Here is a 23,896-nt window from a genome sequence, read left to right on the forward strand (position 1 = left end):
GACATTTAGCTGCAAATTAATGAGAATAAGATGACATGTAGTTACAAAGTTACTTATAGTTAGTAAAATGTCTAAAGTGGACTATCAGAATAAATTGTAACCCATTGATTGTCTAGAAAAGTGCACAGAATATATTAGGAAAGATGATATATTTAACATAGCATGATAGTCAAACTGCAGTTATAATAAGACAAATCTGTGCTAGTAAATTGATAGTTCAAACACAATACTTCTAGGATCCAGCCGTCAGACTTACATAACACAACAAAGAAAGACTAAACGCTGTTTACCCAGCAGCCCAGTATATGTACAATAACTGCAGTGTTAACTCTGGGCTGCCACACCTTGCATGGATTTGTGTTGTAATGTGACAGGTGAGGGAGTGATGCTAGCTTGCTTCAAACTGAAGAGAGCTGGCTGCTTTCTGTTTGGCAACCATACTATTGATGGTCCCTACTGATACTGAAAATCAATTGGGATCATTCATTAATTTGTTACCCGCATTCTTCAAAATGTTTTTTATGTTCCACAGAAGAAAGACACTCATACAAGTTTGAAACATTTCAAGGCTGTGTTCATTAAACAATTATGGCCGAAAAATCCCTACACAAACACACTGTATAACTAAGATCATTAAAGCACCATAATACCTAAGGTGCTCCGGAATACTGATACTCATAATGGATTCATACTTTGCTCTGGGACTGGAGATACACTTCCGGTCAAAAGGTTTTGAACTGTAAGATTTTTAATGTTGTTAAAATAACTCTTTCCTATATGAATATATTTTAAATTGTAATTTATTCCCGTGATCAAAGCTGAATATTCAGCATCATCACTCCAGGCTTCAGTGACACATGATCCTTCAGAAATCATTCTAATATGCTGATTTGCTGCTCAAGAAATATTTATTATTAATATTATCAATATTTTTCTGTACTTTTGGTGAGCAGAAGAGACTTTAAAAAAACAAGAAAAATCTTCAAAAAATGTTCAAAACCATTTGACTGGTACTGTACATGACCATGTACCAGAATCTGACACTTACCTCCTCGTTGGGTGCCATGGCTCTGTTGGGGTGCTGGTCTGTGGTATCGCTACCCAGGGTTTTGTAGTAATCCCCAGTGCTGGGCTGCTTGCTGAAGCTACGGGACTTTCGATTAGAGTCAACTCTTCGAAGCCTTTCGTGGCCCTCGCCAGGACTCAGCTGCTGGAGAAATTAGCAGCATGTTAGAAACAGCATAAACGCACATTCATTTACCAATTAGCCACTTAAAAACTTATTCTCAATAACTCTCAAGAGTATTTTTTTTTATTACGCTATGAACTGTGCTCAGATACTTTGTGTAACTAAAATTTGAACTGAACTCTAATTAAAATTAGAGACATGAAATTTACTTTTTTTCATCAGCTGTTAGCTAGCAGTAGTGCACACAATTCTGTAGATATAACCAGCAAAAATATTATCACTTCATTAGTATGTGTACAATTATTGCATAAAGTCACAACTTTAAATCCTAAAACAGAACATTACTAACATGACCACATCTTTATTTATATAATTCTTGTGTAAAAACACATTTCACAACACTTTATTTTATACACTTTATGCCTTATACAGTCTGAAGCAAAACATGATGCGAAGTAAACATATATTTAATTATTAATATTAATATTTTACAGAGGGCAGCGTGGAATAGGTAAACAAAAACTATGGTTTAATTTGAGTACTTTATTAGCTTTATTAGAAAAGCAGAAAATATATTATATATACGAAAATATATTAGAACATGGGTCTATGAACTGTTTTAATAACATCATGATTTTTGATTTAAATTCTTATGTGTGAGGGAGTGCATATTTTAGACATCTAATGACCATTTTACGCCATCAATTTGTAGCTTTTTTCACTGTAGCAAATAAATTATTTAGTCTCTCTTATATTATGTGCTTATAAAAACAAAACAAAAAAAATAGCCATTGTTATAATACAGGAAATGTTGGTTCTAGATTAATTATAGCATGTCACACTGAGGGAACTATTGTCACTGAAATGTCTTGTCACCATCACATATTTGAATACTTTCTTCCTGCCCACACACACGCCATAAAAAAAAGTTATATGGACTTTTTATGAGGCATACGAAATGTCAATGTAAAATTTCATATAATTTGTCAGACAAAAGTTTGACAATTCTCCTTCACTGCTTGAAAATGGAACAAACCACTGCTATGTTTTAATCACAATTCTGGGACAAGAAATCTGAATTTTCATCCTATATTGCTTCGGGCACATTAAGCCACATAAACTCTTAATAATTCCTATTGTGTTCGTGTGGCAAAGCCTCATGTGACTCCAGCTGATTTGCCTGAAAACAAAAAGACTTTTCATGGCACAAAAGCTGAACTTAACATAGATTTCTAAGCTTCGCAGAGGCAAATAACACAGCAGGCTACAAGAGACACCAGCTGACCCCCCGAATGCTGTTTCAGTATCAATGCACTGAATGGTTTCACTTTCTGCAGCTATCACTCACTTTGTGTATGATCGCGAATCTTCATCACTGATCTAAAACTGACGAGTTTTATCCACCTGCCTTTAGGAGTACAAAAATGGCATTGCAACAATCACTGATATGGTTCTGAATGTTTCTAGAAATTTCCAACACAAAAAAGGTAATGCTTGGTTTTCCTGTTCTTAAGATTTTCCTAATGCAAAGTCCTTGAATTTGCATAGTAATCAACCTTATGCAATGCAATTCTAAAACAAATAAAGTCACAGGATACTGAAGTAAAGCAAGAAATTTGAGTTATTAATCAGCTGTTTAATGTGGTATTTTACTTAAAATCGAGTTGCCTTTCGAATTATAATTATAAATCCATTTTGGTCAAATGAAATGCCATATTGATTTCTATACTGATATCAATCTCTATCTTAAAGCAAATACACTCAATAAATAGAACATCGATGACAGAGAATTTGAATTCTGTCATCTGTGGCTTTTTATTTCTCACGACGGCCCTGAGGATGGTATTATCCATTCATGTATGCCAGCATCCAATTTGCATTGCTGTCTAAAGCACTGTCCTCCCTGCAGAGTTACTCCCAGCGTAACTCGACTCAGCCCAGTGCAGATGGTTTGATTATCATACCTCAGGGAAATCGCTGCTTTGAAAGGCTAGCTGAGCTCTATACAATGTGGATGGACCTGAGCCTATTTCAAACCTGCTGAATTTTTCATCACCGGTCACCAATACGTATTCCTCAGGCTTCTGCATCATGCAGAAACTCATCCAAAGGCCCAGACTCATCTAAAGTGTGTGCAGTAACGAGTAGTAAAGAAAACAAATGCAGTGCTATTCATGCATTTGAATGTTTATCTGACTCTGCATGCAATGCATTTGAAAGGTTTCCTAGGTTATCACAGTAGGCAAGCAACCTGATCTTACATAACTCAACACAAAAAATAAACAAGCCTGAGAAACAACACAGAAAAAAAAAAAACACAGCCGTCGCATAGACAATTATATAATTACACACAAAGCTGAAGTATTAGACCAAGCCAGCACAGTTTTAACTCCTACCGCCATTGTTACTTCATCACAAAATAACACTGAATAGCAGTCTTACCCTTTTCGACTGCCCTTATTTCTTCCCACAGTTCTGTCACCCTACGCAAAGCTTTAAACCGAGAGCCGGTAGATGCACAGGTGTCACTAGATCTCCATTCTGCTGTGCGTCATTCTACCTGACGCTCGCTTTGCCTTTCTCCGCCCCTCAGCCTCCCACCAAACAATCACGTCCCAGAGCGATGACTTCACTGCTCACCTGTTATCCAACCACAGGTCACAGCGCTCGTGGTCTCTTATGCAAAGCATTGTGACACAGTGGCCAAGCATGGCCGCTCCGGCTCGGCTTTCTCACCGGTCGAAGGATTGCATTATGCAGACCGGCCACCAAAGAGAATCTGATTACAAATAAACGTGGAGATCGCGTTTAAAGGTAGCTGATTTATGGAAATAGCAAGTGGCGGTGGGTGATGAGACTTGCAGCAAAACAATGTGAATTAAAAATGAAACCCAATGTGACTCTGCTGTTAAATTTGATCAGTTATGTCAAATTAAGCACATTTAAACCCAAAAGACAGTCCAGATAGACTTATATAACATAGTGTATGTGTAGCGAATCATATCCTAATATGGGCCGGAGTTAGTAAATGTGGTATTCAAATATATTAGAGCTCTATAAACAAACTAACCTTAAGTGAGTCGAGCTAGACTAAACACAAGCCAGAAATGTGCCAGTATGCGGCTATACTTATGTTACCATGGTACCCAAGAAAGATGACGTTTTTCCTTGAGCATGCAATGTTTCTTCCGATGCTTTGCCCTCTAAACAATGATGCAGTCAATATTTGTGAGAGAATAAACAGTCCTATGTTACATTTCACTCTGTGCATATGAGTTTTACATCTCTTCTTATCAGATGAGGATAACAAATCTTTATATTTCATTATATTTTTGTATCTATGTTGATGCCAGCACAGATTATTTAATGAGAAACATTTTGAAATTCTTGGATAACAGTTTGACCTCGTTGAGATCCCTTATAAGGCTAAAGATGCTAACTAACTCTATTGTGCTCTCTACGAGAAAGAAATGAGATGAAAAAATCTATCAATTTATTTTTACTGTTATATTTTTGCACCACCTAAAAAGAAAGCACATATAATCTGTTAAACTAGTGTTTGACTGACAGTTTTAAATCCCGCCTCGCGTTCAGCCCCACCCAACAGCATCACAGCAGATCTGAAGCCTAAAGTCTTTGACCATAAAAGGAAAAGTAGACTGAATAAGGTTTGAGGACAGAGATTCTACTAGTTTTCATCATGACTTAACGAAGTATTTATTTTCATTAGAAGCTGATTGATTTTGATTGTATTTCAGCCGAATAAAGTTCATTAAGTCAGTCTATGTTTTTTTTTTTTTTTTTTGTTTACAGAACCTTTTAAGTAACACGAACACACAGATATATGTATCATTTTGTATTTGCCGTAATGAATTATAGGCTGAATCAGGTATTTTGCATTCAGTAAATGGATTAATTCAAACTGTCAATACAAATTTGTGTTACTTTTACAATTATTAAGACGGTAGATGAAAGATCTTTTAAAAATGATTATATTTTCAACAATATCTAAATTCAAGGCATTTCAAAGGGTTTAGCAGAAATACAGACTGTAAATAATGTTTCGAGTCTATATGTTCAATAATATTAATATTTTAACATTTATTCCAGTGTATTGTCCATAGACTGATGACTGCCTAAGCTCCACCTTTTTCACAGGTATTAAAATCTAAGGGACATACTTTCATTTGTATCATGGTAATAATATGATAATGATCATCTGATAAAAAGTGGCGGGTTTTCTAAAGTTATGAATGCTGTCTTATGGGTCCACTTTTCATCTGGAAACTCAATAGGAAGAAATACTGTCTGAGAGAAGACAGTGGTTTGTTCTGGGGGTCAGAGGTCAGGTCCAGCTGAAGGTTTCATTACACCTTGAATTAAGTAATAATAAATGATACAACTTTACCTGCACTGCTTATAGGGGTTAAATGATAAAAGCATGTTGAAAACAACATTATTTTGTGCAATTGGTTTAATGCAGTCTATGCAGGTTTACGCGGTATAAGAGATAAACATTTCCAAGGTCAACCAGAAACTAGGCAGCACTATAGGAATTTTATCAAGACTTCGCAGAGAATAGAGTATGTGAGTGGCTTTTATGGGTGTGTATGTATGAGGTGCAGATGTATCTGTGTAATCAGGTGAGGGTGTGACATTGAAACGGCTGATGAGAAATGTAGTCCGGGGTCTAGTGCTACAGTCCGTGTTGTGTGAGAGTGTCCGTGTGGTGGACGCTTTCACTTTCACAACAACACATAGTGTCTCCTCGACACAACTGCAGCAACACTACATTGAGAATAACAGTTCTTCCTTCTTTTTTTTTGTATAAACATTTGTGCGATGCTATGAAAATAAACCCACACCGTGATGTAGAGAAGTGGGGGCTTGAGCCATTTTAGGGGGTGTGGACAAGTCATAACTTTTATGAAGAATATTTGTTTGATTTTGAAACTATGCACTAACAGTTTGTAACATTCCTAAGAGAAATAAAAAGTGCTTCAACTGGAGAGCTGAATTCATCATAAAATGGTGGCAAAGCAAGCAAATGAAAATAATTGAAAATGGCATTCAGACATCGTATACGTCAAGATACTTTTGGGGGCCTCTGAATACTTATTCATTGCATACTAAGTGAAGTGTTAAATTCTGCTGTGTTTCTCATCGGCTAGTCCAGCAACCATCCAAACAAGTTTCGATGGGAAGATCTGAGCTACTACTTTGCAAACACAAGAGACAAAAAGTGCATTATCTGCTCTTCATGCTCCAACAATAGTACTGCGACACAGCTGAACTCCCTGTAATGATCAGAGAATGTGTGTGTTGGGATGTTCTGGCATATCTGACAGTTTAATTAGTTAAATTAATGTCAAGTCCATCATGCAGAACATCATTAGAGCTTTTGGGAGGTCAGCTCGGCTAATGGAAGCCCTCATTAACGGGAACACAAAAGTAGTATTGTGTTTTTGTCTATACGAGTGTGTGAGCCCATATCGCGTGTATACATCTGCTCTAGGCTTTGATTAGCATGCACAGGGCTGTTTTTAACAAACGCATTGAGGTTTGTTGGCCAGACAACGGAAGATACATTGCTGGTATGATTCTTTCTAATGGCTGCTCTGTACCACAGTGTGCTATTTATGAAAAACCGCTGTGATTAAGTTCATGTACAATTAATTAGACCATATTGTGCTGCTTTACTGTCAAAGCTAACTGAGGTGTTTTTTTACACTTACATATGTATTCCATGCCAATTAAAAAAGGATGAGCTGGCGGTAAGTGCGTGTTAATTAGATGTTTCAGTGTTAAATCCACAGGGAATGTTTTGCTATTATAGGCCTATACACAGAACGACTAAAGCTCTGTGGATTATTTAGTTACACAGGACTCAGATGGGATGTAAGCTGGTCTTTGTAATTAAGTGAGCTGTATAATCATCATATCATATTGCATGAATGCACTCATTTTCACTTTTTAAGACGTCCAGTCATTAACATCACAATGGTTGAAATTTCGCAAAATATTTTTTAACTCTGTTCTAAAGCTGAATACCTAAGACAACTTTTTTTTTGCATTCGCAAACCAGTTTACTTTTGTATTGTTCATGCCTTGTGAAAAGTTACAAATTAAATAAATAAGTAAAATAAGGTCACACATAGTTTAAGAATCAATTCTCGCTATATTCTTTAAAAATCCCTAATTCTGCATATTAATAGTTAGTAAAGTAGTTGTTAATTTTAAGTATGGGGTAGGATTAGGGATGTAGAATAATGCATTAATATGTGCTTTATACAATTTTAGTACAAAATGCTAGTAATATACATATTAAAGTATTACCAAAAATAAGTAATTCATTAATGATAAAGGATAACTCAAAAGTAGATTATAAATTTCACTATACAAGTTATTTCAAAGCAGCTTTATAGAAAATGATAAATATGTTTATAATAATTTAATATCTTCATGCCTTATAGTCTAATTTAGCAGATCAGATAAAAGTCTACTGTATGCATGCAGATACTCACACAGGGTGATATATATTTGACAAAGCAAGTACTCTACTAACAAAAAGTTATTTCTCTTGTGCATTTCACAGGAGTACTGCTGTTTTGTGCGCCATGCAGAGTTGCTTATGAGCATTTTAAATCAGTATCCATTTCAGCTGGACTGTCTTTTGTGTTGCGGTAGAAGTCATTTGCAGTTCTGCTCTGATCGTGACCCTGACACGCACAAGAAACAAAACGATGCATGAGTCCTGGATATAGGCATACAGGATTATAGATTGATTCATTCTTGTTCACTATTGTACAGCACTTCCTGTAAAGGCTTTTAGGCTTTTATTCTATACTGTCCATTAATACGATATGATTCCTTTATGTTCTGTGAATAAACATTGTGTTTCAGGTCTTTAGTTGTCATGGCTTCATATCTGTTTGGTCAACAGCAACACAGCAGATGATGACTCAATGAAGGCCACGTGCGCTGCATTTATGATCTTTATACATGTTAGCTTTTGAGGCTAGCTTTAAAGGTAATTGAAAAGTAATTTTCGATATAATTTTTTTGTTTCAATTTGTGTTACCCCTCTCACAAACACAAGTAAGCACTAGTGCTGTGAACGAAGTTCATGTGTTAATGTGTGTTCATTAAAAAAGGAAAGTAGACCACAAATAGATAAAGAGAGCAATCACAAAATTTAGAATTTGAAAGTAACGGTTCTTTAGTAGGTGAAATAGAACACTGCACTGTTATATTCTACTAAGATATATAAGACAGATTTTTTTTTTTAAATATATAGCATACCTCTTTTTTGACTACATCATTGTCCACTCTGCGCAGGTTCCTCTTCACTTTCAGGTACTCAGCGGACACCTCCTCCTCTGGTGGTTTGGGTGGGGGGTAGGCAGGTGGAGGAGGGGGGATGTAGGTAGAGTCTGATGGAGGAGGGGAGGGGGAATGTTGGAGGGGGCGGCAGGTGTGCTGGATGTTCCTTTGCATTCTGGGAACCATCTGCTACATCGGGGTTCAGCATGTCCATATAGGCCTGCATGTCTGTAATGGTCGAGTCTTCCCCTCCTGCAATAAAACACATTTCTTTAATCATTGATTAAGACGAACATCGCCCAAAGAAAAAGGCAAACAGATGGACGGAAGGATGGGCAGACAGACAGACAGATTCTGTATTTATGAACGGTATTCATAAGTGTTGCTCCAATCATGAGGTCAAATACATTGTAATCATCAAAAGTCTGGGCACACCGCATGTGTTATTGAAAAGTATGGAAATGATGAAAAATGGATTTGTGATCACAAAAAGATTCAAATCATAACATATTTCACTCAGATGAGTGTGCATTTTTGATTGGTAGTGAAAGTATAATTTTGTATGGCTGTTGCATATGGATGTCCTAAATGTGTCCACTAGAGGACATTACTGGGACGCCTCACAGCAGGTTGCCTGGACAATGCTATGGCAACATTGTTCTGAATGAGTTCTGCTTCAGCAAGCTCAACTTTTCCCACCATTGTTAATATACTGCTTCAAAGACTCTGCATTGAGCAAATGTATGTGCCGAGAAAAGGAATGCAGGAACATTTTGTATCAAGTTAATTAGGAGATTTTATATTAATGCATTTTAATAGACAGGTCAAATCTAGTAAAACATTGCAATATCGTTACAGTTTAAAATAACTCCTGTTCTAATATATTTTAAAATGTAATTTATTCCTGTGCGGACAAAATGTTTCTCTTTAGTGTGACATGATTGATAAATGATTCTAATATGTTGATTTTACGCTCAAGAAACATTTCTTATTTTTATTAGGGTTGAAAACAAAAGTTCAAAAGAGCAGCATTCAGTCACACTTTAGTTTAAGGACTAGTTCTCATTATTAACTATAAACAATTACTTAAGTAATTTAGGGATCATTTGTCAACTCCTGTTAGACATTCATTAAAATATAATAAAATCAGGGAATATCAGGGGCAGCTGTGACTCTAAAGGACCCCATTGCCGCATTGACCTCTGCAGAGACATCATTGTCAGACAGGCTCTGGTAAGTTTTTTAGTTTATTTTTACAATACTTTAAATCTAATGTTATTTTTTTCCTGTGTCCATCCATATTTCAACACCATCTTCCAATATCTGAGAAAATTGTTTTAAATATTAAGATATTTAACTCGATTTGTTTTCTAAAAGGAAGTGGCAAATTTGTCAACACTAAGATTTCAACAGCGATTTCAACATAATAAGTAATCATATTTTTGTGGTTTTCAAGTAATTCTTAATTGTATTAAATCTAAAATAGTGTTTAATCCTTCTAATAATGTATAAATGCTTAATATGTAACCTGACAGCATATATTGCTTTTGTGGATTGTCAGGCATCCCTTCTAGCAGGGTTAGGGTGGAGGCAACATAGCATTCGGGATGCATAAGGCTGAGGGAACAAAAATATACATAATACAGTTTATTTGTATTCTGATGATTGGATCATTTGTTAAGTTGTTTAAATCAAAATATTAAGATGAATGTAAATGGATAGAAGTAACAACTATTTGTTTTATTTCTGTGTAGATGTTCAGCAGACATACTGTCCTGAGATGAGAGAAAATAGATAATTGTGTTCCCAAGATATAACAAGATACTTAAATGTAAATATTCATAAACAATAACATGCTCTCTGTTTCTTGTGTTCGTGTTAATGTAGTAATTGACTGATTCAATGTATTAGTTAATATTACCACAATTTTACGCTTTCGTCTCCACTTGTCAGATGTAACTTAGATGTCAGGTCTGTCACCTCTGTCAGAAGAATATTTTGATAATATTTCATTATGATATTGTTCTGTTGTGGAATTGATGGTCACATGTGAAAGTGTAATCTGTTTGCTAGCAACGGAATATGTAAAAATAATAAAAACATCTTAATTGCTGTTGAGAATGAATTTTATATTACACAGTCCAAGGTAAAAAGCACATTTTCATAAAAAGGAAAAAAGAAAAGGAGGCAGCATCAAAGCATAAAGTAGCAGTTCAGTACATATAAGATACATAAATGTAGTTCTATTTGTATCAGTACAATGTTTTATTTTTTTTTATTTAATTTTGCACTCTGTTTTGTCCCACTTCTCCACATACATATTTGCTTAATATTAGCAAAAGCAGTGCAAATACAGGCATAGGTTTCTCTGACCTGTCTGTACTCGTGAGGGGGGCGTGGCGCTCCTTTTCTCTCCAGTACTGGATTGGCTGGAGTTTGCTGAGTCGTAATTGGACAGCGAGCTGGAGGGCGAGCAGATGTCGAAATGGGCTGTGGTGGGGGCTGGGGTGGGCAGGGTGGCGTTCGGAGAGGACAAGCCTGAGTCTGGCTGCTTATACTCCAGATCTGCCGAAGGGTCCCGGGACAAGACTCGGTGCTCCACACTCTGAGATGAAAGCTAGTGTTATTGACAAGCATAGGATAGCAACTCTTATATTGGCATGTTAAGCTTAAAGGGCTAGTTCACATAAAATTACGACGTTGTCATCATTTATTCACCCTTGTGCTGTTACACACCTGTATGAATTTATTTCTGCTGTAGAACACAAACAAATTAGGTTACACTTTATTTTAAGGTGTTCTTGTTACCCTTTACATGCACTTACTGTTAACAATAAATTAAGCATAATTACATACAAGTAACCCTTAACCAAACACTAATCTCAACCCTAAGCATATAGTAAGTACATATAGTAAAATTCTTCACAATATCTTCTTTTTCTGTTCAGCAAAAGAAACTCATCTAGGTTTAGAATAACATGAGGGTCAGTAAATAATGACAACATTTTAATTTTGGGGTGAACTGTTCCTTTAAAATGTCTGTAAATGTATATGTTTCTTTTTTTTGGTTCCACTTTATATCGAGTGGCCTTAACTACTACGCACTCACATGAAAAATAAGTACTGCATATTTATTGTGGTCGTACTGTATCGCAAAACACATCTGTTGCTACTGAGGTGGGATATGGGTCAGGTTAGAGAGAGGTTTGCGGTATGGGTAGGTTTAGGGTGTAAGGTCAACAGTGTAATTGTAAATGTAACCACAGAAATTAGATACAGATGTATTTACATGCAGATATTTAAATATATATATAAGTACAATGTATAAATAAGTAAAATGTAAAAACGGTATTAAATTCTAATATAAAGTGGGACCATTTCTTGCAATACGTCTTGTGTTGTGACTAAGGCAGGTAATTTCTTTAATTAGACAAAGGTTAATTAAAGGCAGTAGTAACAAATGACACTGCAGTTGATGAGGAGGTGTGAAACCACATCACACATCAGTGGACACATGCAATTCTCTACATGCTATCAACAATCTACCTAATTAAAGGTGCACTCAGTTATTTTTCTTCATTAAAGTTTTACCCATTAAGAACTTAACAGTACTGTAAAGATGGATTAACCCTGTAAAACCTGAAAGAGGAAATCATCATTCAATAACTCGGTAACTGAGATGATATTCAAATGCTTATATGTTATATGATCCAATCACTATGTTTATTGTGAGGGCAAAACATATAATGTAATGCAAACCAATGATGATTAATAGATGAATACACAATCCTCAAAAGTCTGATATCATATTTAAAACATTTTGCATGACTTTTCTAAAACAAAAAGCAGGGTGTTTTTTAACACAATCTTTATACTTGCTAAAATTAAATAATAATAAACTATGAATCACTAATTATGTCAAAACAGCAGAAGGCATATAGTAGAATACATACAGCACGTTTTTTAAGCAAAGTTTTGATGAATGTGATCAATCAAATCAAATGTGTTACAGTAGAGTGAACTTTATGAATTTAAAGCCTTGTACACTAGCACAGGATTAGATTATCCTTATTATTTTGGCAATGCCCATAACTGGACAATGGGAGAAAAAGTGACTGCTAACTGCGTTTCTATAGTTTCACTTTTGTGTGATGCTGTGAAGTCTCAGAGTCTCAAGTCTTATGTCCAAGATGATGTCAGGCAGCTAAACAAACAGAAAATCACAGAGTGCACCTTAACGCCTGCCACTGTAAATGAAAGATATCAAAAATATTGAAGTGATAAAAATAAACTTAATTACATTACATGCAAAATTAAAGGCTAAACAAAGCAAACTACAAAAAACAGACAAACAAAATGCAAGTTTGGATAAGTGAGCATTTATAACTTTTGTTTGTAAAACTCTTGCTTTATGGTTGTGTCTGTGCTGTTTCTCACCATGTTTTCGACAGTGCGGAGGTACTTGGCACACTGCTGATGCCCGTTGTATTCAGCCAGGTCTGCTGCTGAGAATCCATCCTGGTCCCGTATGCCCAGATCCACTCCATTCACCACCAGAATCTGACAGCACTGCACAGTGAAACAGGCTTTTACATTAACAACCAAACAGACTAGATCACCCGGGGCTGTTTTATTAAATATTTTTTCTACTGTCTGCTAAAGCAAGCATTACTATATCTATATCGTTCTTTCATAAAGGCAAGGATGTGAATGTGAATTTTACCCAGTATTGCACAGACTATTATTATATCGAACTGTGCACATATTTATGATCAAACAACATCTGCTGAAAAGTGTTTTCTCGTCCTGAAGGGTGTAAATATTTGTCTTTTTGAAAAAGTAGAAAGTATGAGTGTTCTTCATGAATGCAGTAAAAGGGTACTTGATGACAGCTGTCATGCGTTTGGCCCTCAGGTGTAGACCAAGTGACAATTAGTGACTGTTTCTGTTGGCCACTCTTTCTGTCAGCAGCCTTCAGATGGATAAAGTTACAAAGCAATAAATGTGCAGCACGACTGTGGAAAGTTCTAGGCAGCACTAAAGTTTACAGCAGTTTATCACAATAATCTCATACAAGATATAGTATAAGTCATTTTAATTCTGGATTTATAGCACCTTATTTCAGTTCACTCTAGACATTCTACTTACATTATGAATATAAAAAAAAACTTAGAATAAGAATAAGAAAGTATATGGCAGCTTATTTTACTAACCCTAAATCTAGTAGCCTGGTTAGTGAAGGACGAAGGTGAATATAAATGTTATATAATACAATATTTTTAAAAAATCAACACAGAAAGAAAGATTACAAACCAGGCATCATTTAGCCATTAAATGATATGAAATAAGGACAGAATAAGGCTCAGGTTATATATGTAAAACATATACAAATTATTAAATATAACATCAAATGCATAATTCCAATAATAATTCTTTATTTTACACACAAACGTAAAATTAATTACGTTTTTCTCTCAATTAAACATTTTCTATTGAATAAGTGTAGACGTGCTGAGAGGGTCTACTAACCAAACCTTATATGAAACATGTCATGTATTTTTTGTAAATAATCTACTTTATTAAAGTTGTTATGCATACATGTGATGTTTGTGTACAGATATCTGATCATATTAAACTATACTGTACATAAAAGTATCCAAAATGCAAAGTTTTAGTTAAACTTTCCATGCCATACATGTACACATACTTTATTATTTTACTTAAGTAACAGTCAAGACATAGCTTCTCTTTTTTATATAATTATACAGTAACACTTTATTTTAAGGTGTTCATAATCCACAATCTACTACCTTGTAGTAGTAATTACTTAGTAGTAGCCATTCTGTGTACATAGAACAAAATGTGCTTCCCATGTAACTAAGCTCATAATTATGTAGATGTAATAGGCTACTACTGTTGCATTAGAATTACAGAATATTACACAGACATAAGCTATTTAAAATAAAGTGTATCAAGGTTGTACTTCATGTGTGTATGTACTGTACACCTCTGTCTCTCTCTTTGTCTCTCTCTAACTCTCTTCTCTCTCTCTCTCTCTCTCTCTCTCTCTCTCTCTCTCTCTCTCTCTCTCTCTCTCTCTCTCTCTCTCTCTCTCTCTCTCTCTCTCTCTCTCTCTCTCTCTCTCTCTCTCTCTCTCTCTCTCTCTCTCTCTCTCTCTCTCTCTCTCTCTCTCTCTCTCTCTCTCTCTCTAAGCAGCATTCGTATACCTCCAGCTCTCCGTTCTCGGATGCATCATGAAGAGGCGTCCCACCCCAGCTGTCCATCACTATCTCTCCACCGTGAAGCAGCAGCCAGCTGAGAACCTTGGCATGGCCGCGGCTGGCAGCAAAGTGCATGGCAGTGGCCCCATCATTGTCTCTGTCAGACAGGCTGATTTCTGTGAAACTCATCTATACAAGACAAAGAGTAATAGGTCATTTATCCAGAACCTACAGATGAACTATACTGCAAAATGCTTCTCCTCATAGTAGCTCACGTAGCACACCATGTTGAAATAATGCACCTTTAGTTTTACAAAAACAGTTTTGTTCAATGTCAAATAAATAAACAGAAATAAGGACAGATCAAGACTTCTAAAGAACTTAAAACTGTTCAAAATGTAAAGTTTCAGATCTTTCCAGGATAACCAAAACCCAGTCACCGAAGTATTTTCTGGCACCCAAAAACTGTTAACAGCAAATCTTGTCCGGTATTTAAAATCAACATTCTTCTATCAGCCAAGAATTTGGACGAGAAAGCCAGGAAAGAGCAGAAGCAGGAGACAAACAACAATAACATAATGACATCAAAACAATGAGCAGATCTGATCAATTAATATTCATTTACATTTATTACATATGCATCTGATCAGCAGAAACAGAAAGTTGAAAATTGCTTCCCATCAATATCCCATTCCTTTAAACATTACAACTGTGACATTATGCCTTATATTTTATTTGTGAAAACAAACATGAAATGCCACAATGCCACAGACAAAACAACAACGCCAAGAATTGCAAGGAAATTAATAAACATAAAAAACATCATAAAAATTACAATAAATCACATATATAAAATGATGAAATACATGAAAAACTAGTGATTATAAATGCAATGATAAATAATGTAAATGACTAATGATTACAAAACAAATCAAAAGAAAAACTCCATTTATGGTTGCGCTCTTGAAGTTATACATACATAGGTTGATACTAACACATACTTAAATCATTCGACATTAACGAAATAACTAGAAATAGAATTATTGCTTATAATTTGAGTATTTTTCTATATCATTTGGTTGTTGCTGTTGCTGGAGAACTTGCATATGTGGCATTTCTTTTTTAAATGTTCCATTATTTTCTGTGACAATGAACATTACGTTGATAAAGCTTAAGTTGTGCTAAACCTAGGAACATTCCATAGCAAAATATTGGAGATTGGATGCTTGAAATCATACATAAATCATTACGTTTGCAATACTGGGCTCATCCATTAAAGTCAACATGTGAATAAAAGTTTTCTGCTCACCAGCCAGACAATGACAGTGTTGTGTCCCATCTGGGCAGCAGCGTGCAACGGTGTCATCCCATCATTGGCTCTGATACTTGGCTCCGCCCCGCAGTCCTTGACTAGGTACTGGACGACTTCCAGGTGGCCCTCCTGACATGCAAGGTATAGTGGTGTGGCACCGTTCTTAGTTTGGAAATTGACAACTCTAAAACACAAGCAAAAACATGGAAATTAGACATTTAAATAGAAGGTGATTAGAGATATGACAAATGGATCGTTGTTTCTATATCAATAGTGTTCTATCTAACAGTCATGTATACACCCTTTTGTTTTATAAAAACATGGAACATGAACAAAATCAAAAAAATGAAATGACTGCAGAAAGCAGCTAACTAGCCTAACAGAACAGCCCCTGATAATAATATTTAATGCACTGTTACACTCCAAATATGTGTTTTTGCAGAGATGCCATAGAAGAACCATTCTGGTTGCCTAAAGAACCTTTCAGTGAATAGTTCTTACATTAACCATTTGAAGAACTCTTAAAGAACATTTTCCGCTGCATTTCAAAGGTTTCAGGATATTCAAGGTTCTTTATGGAACCATCAATGGCAATAAAGAACTTTTTAAAGAGTGTATTGTGGTTTCTTTGTGGTTGATTTATATCTGAAATCAAAAGAAGCCACCCTCAAATCTATGATATTCTGGTCTCTAGATATGATTCTGATGACATTCTAACAGGAACTAAATGCAGGAATTCAGGAGATGAAGACAGAAACAACAGAACAAAACTATATATATAAAGAATCTTGGGTGAACCAAAACTGTTATGTGTGACATGTACTTATTGTGTTCATATTGTGTAGCAAAACACAAAAAAACTAGTTTGGTAGTATGGGTAAGTCTAAGGGTGGGTGAAGGTGTGTGGGATGGGTCAACAGTGTAATTATAAATGTAATTACAGAAATTATTGCAGATGTAATTACATGCAGGTATATTTAAAATAAAAAAAAAACTACAATGTAAACATGTATGCACACAATAAGTACATTGCAATCAACTATTTATTTAAATGTAAGTACATAGTAGTTAAGGCCACTTGTGGGACCCTATTTTTTTTTTTTTGCGCCTTGATCAAAAAGACTGGTTCTCAATCCATACACCAGATTAAAACAGGTTTATGGGAGGGTCACGTATTTGGATTCTATTTGATTCAAATTGATGACATTATTATAAATACTACAAATGTTCAGATCATATTTCATTCCAAAATTAAAAGAAATGTGATCTGAGATTTTCTTTAGTTTTCCTAACAAATTCAACCCGAGACCTAATAAGATATTATGAATCGTTATTACAAGTTGCAGAGACATTGTTGAGACAAAGTGATACACCAGTCCAGTGTTTGTTGTTTCCAGGAGAAATGTGTCTGTCCCAGATCCTTCCTCAAAGTCACAGCAGGCGCTCTAGAAGTGAGTAGGAGTCTTCCTATAAATACTATAAAGCTCAGCTTTATTTGGACACAGACTGATAAGGCATCAATGAGTCTCTTAAGAGGATCAGCACTGCTTCACTCGTTGTATTCTCTGGCTCTGTACGGGAGACAAACTATGTGGAGTCTTACCAAAAGAAAAGCAATTGTCTTTTTTCTTTATAGCTTGGATCCAATCTTACTTACCATAAGCCAAACCCCAATCCTAACCCTAACCATAAAGTAATTACATGTAGTTAATTAATATTACTCAGTACTTAAATGTATAATAAAGTGTAACCAATGTTAAAAATATAACACTCTTACCCATCATTTCCAATGTAACACAAATATTGCTATGCTAAGATAATCGGATGAATTGACCTTTTGTTTAACCCATTTATCAATGCATACTTTCATTTGCTCAGTGTTTTGTCTGTTCATTGCAGTATTTCGGCATACTCTTCCAAGTTTTATCATCAATGAAAAACCTATATCAAATTGACATTTTGATACTACTGTTATAGTCAACAAAGATAACAAGTTCCCACTGCAGTTTTGTTGAAGCACTCACAACGCAGTCTTTCTGATTATAACAGGAATGTTCTAGTTTTGTCAGATTGCATTATGTTGTTCTCTCTCTTTTTGTACACAGATAGAGAGAGTCAAACACGGGATTAATGAGAGGAGTTAAAACCTGCCAGTAACAAGGTAAACAGTCTGACTGAGGGAATCGTCTAATTCAACAATCAGACAAAACAAGGCGGTCGATTAAACAGCATTGCAAATAAATTCTGCATACAATGGATATGTTTCACAGTAGATATTGACGTTGCTGGTTGACTCAGATGATGTGTTGGTAACAAACACATCAAAATAGCGAACACATGACTGCGCTTGAGGCTTCCGAAGAAAAATAGAGATCTTGAATTTTTAAAACAGGAAGAGGAATTAATCAGGGGCTCAGTCATTAGGAAGTGATCAGACGTGTGAATCTTTCATGAGTGTAACCCTAACAGGCACAGTCGCCCGTGTGCTGATGTGGGGGGGCCAGAGCACCACACACAGACAAACCTATGACGGCTACGAATAAAACACAGAATGAAACTTTGGTTATTTATACGGCTATGATATAGGCAAACTTATATTCAAGTGAAATTCTTGTTTTACCAATTAAGCCAATGTGGATTTTTATGTGTGTCATCATGTTATTTTTATAGTCATTTACAGTCTAGACATTTAGAGCCTGGGACTTTCTCAGCTCTACGGAAACAATGCTTGTAATGACATCACGACGCTATTGTACGTGCACAAAGGTCTCTGACCTGATACAGCCTTATTTGTGGCACAGCTGTCCTTCCTGTATGAATAATTTAGCCTCGAGTGAAAAGGTAACAGAAGCAGCTGTCAGAAAATGTGTGGCAGAGCAAAGCACTTCAACCAACAAAGTCCCACTTGACCTCTTATTCACAAGGCAGTAGATTGGCTTTTTTAATGGTTATGGTAATGTTCTTATATATGGAGACAGGCTAAAGTTGGACAAAATGAGAATTTGGAACAGATTCTTTGAAAAGAATGGGGAAAAAAAGAATCAGATGATGCTACTTTTCGGAGAGGAATGCTTAGAGAAAGTGCTAAAGAGAGATTCCCATATGCACATACACAGTACCTTTACAACAACCCTGTTAGACTGAGAAAAATTATGAATTTTTTTTTTTTACTGCTTTACACGCACATCTCATAAACCCCTCTGTATTTATATCTGATATACACTGAAAAAACCTAAATATATCACACTGTAAAAAAAAGGTGCTTAAAATATTTAATAAATTAACATTACATGGCTAAATTTCAAAATAACTAATTACAAACAATATGATTTGTAAAATTAGATTATTAAGAATGATTGATTGAAATGAGCACTTTCTCTTTCCGTTTAGCTTAATAAATAATTAATCATTTTGCTTTATTAAAATGCTAAATTTCAGAATAAATAAACAAAATGCACACTATAAATTAATCATTTAGTATCAGGTAAGGCCAACATCTGCACATAACCTTTTATAATGAAACTCTGAGAAAACAAAACTCAAGTAAAATATTTTAGGTATATTTCAATATGATTTACACTAGTCCAGATTCTTAGTGAATAAATAATATTTACAAGAATCTAAGGAATCAACTGTGGTCTGTTTCTCATCAGTGGGTAATCAATTTAAATCATTTTACAAAAATACATCAACAACTTTGTCACCGTTGATTCTTACACTTTGCACAAATAAGAGTCCATCCTCCCATCTCTGACACATGAGGTCATTAAAGCGAGTTAGTGCCCCTAATCTGCATTAGCTGGTTGTGTAACGGCCTCCCACCCCCTTTGTGCGCCTTATGTCTACACTGAGTTTTATGACCAATGCATTCATGTAAACCATTAGCTTTATCACAGCAGAACCACAGCGTGTCCTGCATGGCCTGTGAGAGCAGGATACGCGTGAGCAACACCCCAATTTGATCTCTTCTCATAAATCGCTGCTTCATTCCCTTTATCTGCATCTGTCCTGGCACATATTCTCCTTTTACAAAAGACACTGATACCCTAATGAGGCCAACAGCGTGCTCCGTTGAGCAGTCAGTCTGACCCGAGTTGATAATGCTCGGTGACAAAACACAGTGAGATAGCAGAAGAATACAACATGTATTCACGTGCATTTGTTTTATGCTTTTATTTTTATTATATTTCAGGTTGAATTCAAGTTCTTCACTGCCACAAGCTATTTTGTGTTACTTTAACAGGTAACAGAAGTAATAATGTTAAATGATTTTTTTCAATTTTAAGTTAAGCTTATTAGCATGTCAATTTACTATTAACATACTGGCTGTTTATAAAGCACATTCTGCATGAGCATATTCTACATCCCTAAGCCTACATTACAATACCTACATTTACCAACTATTAACTATTAATGACTTGTAATAAGCAGAGAATTAGGAGTTTATTGAGGCCAAATTATAGTTAATGGTTTGTTAATATAGCGTCCACCCTCCTTAGTTAGTGTTGCTATCTCTCACTACAAATCGTGTTCTCACACAGTGAAAAATACATACCAGGCTTCTGGTTTGAGACAAGGTCTGAGGAGCTTTCAAATTTTGTTATATTTAAATAAATTTAAACAATAAATATTTTTTTGTGGCTCTTTAAAACTGCTAATTATGATAATATCTTACATGCAACGGACCCTAAGCCTAGACAGAAAGACAGAAATCTCTTGAATTTTATTACACATTTTTAAAATCCTCCATTTGTGTTCTGAAGATAAAAATTAGGTAAACTATGATTTTAAAATGGTCTGAAATGCCATCTGTTTTCCAAACAACAGCACAAGTTTATTGATTAACTACCATAGTATGCATCGTCAGAGAATCTAACCAGCTAGTTATGAGTGATGACTAATGAATTGGTTTTAAATTAGATCAGGAGTTGTAATAACGCAAGATTGCAATGCTGTTTTGAAATGATTGTTCCATCAATCCAGTCAGTAATGCTTTGCTTCTCACAACAGAAGAGCTTGGCTATAAGCATGCTGTAAAAATGGTTTATTTTGATTGCAAATTAGCTATGAATCGATTACTTGGCTCACACACACTGAACTAATCTATACACCTGCTTTGATCCCTTTTGTTAGATGTAGACTAATACTAACGTCTCTAATGTTTGTCACCATTATTTCAACAGTGTGATTATCTGCATATCCCATTAGACTAACTGTTGTGATGGAAAACTGTCTATAAGCCATCCCACAACACTATGCGATGATCTACGTAATGTATAATCACGACTACGTTGAGATTCGTGACCCTTGACAAAGAGACCTTCCCTGCAGCAAGAAGAGAAGATAATACACAGTTACAATACACATGCTCTGACCCCTCTGACCTCAGAATGTTATCTCTACCCTCCAAAAACAAATGTATCATAACAATGCAGAAAACTCCTACATAGCAGGCTTCTATTCAAGAGTATTTGTTTACCTCATTAGTTTATCACTTGTGTGGTACTGACAGTGTCCATTGAGACAAGAGTACACAGTGCTGAATGAGAATAAGCAATATCTCTCTTCCTGATTAAACTTTCAGAGGGGATTTACTAAGCATCGTTTATTTTCGCTTGTGGTGTATGTTGTTTTTTGCAGAAGAAATTCTTCAAGTTAGAAAGACAACATAAAATGCTGATATTAAATTCGCACAGCACAGTGTGTTTTTAAAGCTAGGTTGTGTCCCGTAAGAAAAAAAACCCATTGTTGATAAATGGGTAAAAGGTTATGATAACTTTGTGCCAAGATATCATCTTAATATTATGTGTAATGTTTAATGTGCGAAAATTTACATGGAAAACTCCTTCATAATGACCCAGTACATGTTATTATTTTTTACAGTCTTTTCTTAGAGTGTGAAGATCCTTCTGTATACGCTATTCAAAACATACACTAGCAGAAAAAAAATAGCTAAATGTTTTACCTTTAGGGGTACAAGGACATTAACTTCAAAAGATAAAAGGTGTGCAAATAGTTTAGGGATCGATTCTCACTAGTTGCAACTAGTTGCTCATTAACATGCGTGTTACTATGTTATTTGTACTTATAAACCACATATTTATGTCTTATTCTACATGACCATATTTAAGTTTTTTAAACCTTATCTCATACCTAAACTCAACAACAATCTTACTAACTATTAATGAGCAGCAAATTAGGTGTTTATTGAGACAAAATCTGTATTTAATAGATAATAGTGAAAAAAGTGACACTATTTTAAGGTATTAATTATTAATAACTTTTTGTAAATTTATTCAGCTATTCAATTTTATTAGCTAATTGCTCCATTTAGTTACTGGGTGCAGAATATGATCGCACAGAATATGTGCTTTATAAGCAACAATAACAATTCAATATATTAATAATAGGCATGCCAATAAGCAAATGAGAACTTATTAAAGAGCTATCCTGAGAACTAACTAAAGTGTGACCAAACATGCAAGTAACTAAGAGTAAGAGATTACTACTGTCCTTTTAAGAGGTGAATAAAAGTGTAAACATATATTATACTTCCCTACTTACAAGCTGTTGTACATCTGAACATAAATTGAATGTGAGTTTTGCTTTGTTTTATGAGATCACTCCTAAAAATAAAGGTTTATTATTGGCATCTATGATTCTGTGAAGAAACTTTACCATTCATAGAATCTTTCCACTGCAAAACAATAGAAAAAGATATACAGAGGGGAAAAATTGTTATTTTAAAAACTTTAGGGAACTTTAGGGAAGCCCACAATAACTTCTATTACATTGCTGCAAAAAACTATGCGTATTTCAAAGCATTTGAAATGAACTCGAACTAGATTGAGGATGTTTGTCAAGATTAAAGTTTAGTGGAGTCACCCTCAAAATAACAACTAAACTGACCTTGCTTGCTTAATGCAAATTTCCAATTATACTATGCATGATTTAGAAGTGGTTTATATCAAAAAATGTGGTTTTCTCCATTAGATGATGCCGCAAATCCTTCTCCTTTTTCAACCTTTCCTTTCTAACCACCTTCATTCTGGTATTACTATTCTAAAGCTATAATGCACAAAACAGTGGCTCTAGAAAAGGTTTAAAAGCAATTAGTACAACCATCAAATGATTGCTGCTACAGTTGGACTGCACCTGAGCACTGGCTGGAACAACCTGAAATACACTCAAATTATTGTTATTTAAGAGTTGCTTCTGTACAGACTAACACAAGCATTGAACCTTTTTCCATCACAATGCTGACCAAGCAAGACTTGTAATGCATCATTTTCTATCTACAATACAGACAGAATCATTTGTACCAGCATAAATATACAGCAGTAATAACTGACTGAAGCTGGGTATAATGATAGTGGACATTGATCTTGGCAGCAAGCTACAAGGCAGATTGTCTGGCAATAAACAACAGTAATCATATACAGCAGGAAATGAGGCGTAATGATATCCGTCTTTTAAAATCACTATAGTCTTTATGGCTTTTGAAGCCAAGAGCCCTTCCTGAAGGACTTAATAATTTTTCATGTAAAAATGTTGCTGCATTGTTGCTGTGGATGTTGGATGTGTTGTAATTATTGTTATCTAGTAACACGGCGAGCATGATTTCACCAAGTAAAGACATGATCCTGGATTTCCCATTACTGTCTATAATTTGAATTTTGATTTGAATTTGAATCACGTTCAGCTGGCAACCGCACTATGGTTTGCACGAATATGCACTTTTTTTGCTTCTTATAAAATAAAAATCTATCTGGTGCTGCTGTTAAATTGGTTTAGAGTAAATCAAACTGTTAAAATAAATCTATTGTACATCATGAATCTATCTATCTAGAT

General features: G+C 35.2%; 1 protein-coding gene across 1 annotated transcript in view; it reads right to left on the reverse strand.

The window, feature by feature from the left end:
• The window catches only part of espn (espin), a 52,648-nt gene that overhangs the window by 23,805 nt on the left and 4,947 nt on the right, over positions 1-23,896 (reverse strand). The window contains 7 exon segments of the mRNA XM_043246393.1: positions 1,049-1,207; positions 8,492-8,641; positions 8,643-8,755; positions 10,886-11,117; positions 12,950-13,081; positions 14,740-14,922; positions 16,043-16,229. Coding sequence (XP_043102328.1) covers positions 1,049-1,207; positions 8,492-8,641; positions 8,643-8,755; positions 10,886-11,117; positions 12,950-13,081; positions 14,740-14,922; positions 16,043-16,229 — 1,156 coding nt within the window.

Source organism: Puntigrus tetrazona, chromosome 8 (genome assembly GCF_018831695.1).
Source record: "Puntigrus tetrazona isolate hp1 chromosome 8, ASM1883169v1, whole genome shotgun sequence".
Lineage (NCBI taxonomy): Eukaryota > Metazoa > Chordata > Actinopteri > Cypriniformes > Cyprinidae > Puntigrus > Puntigrus tetrazona.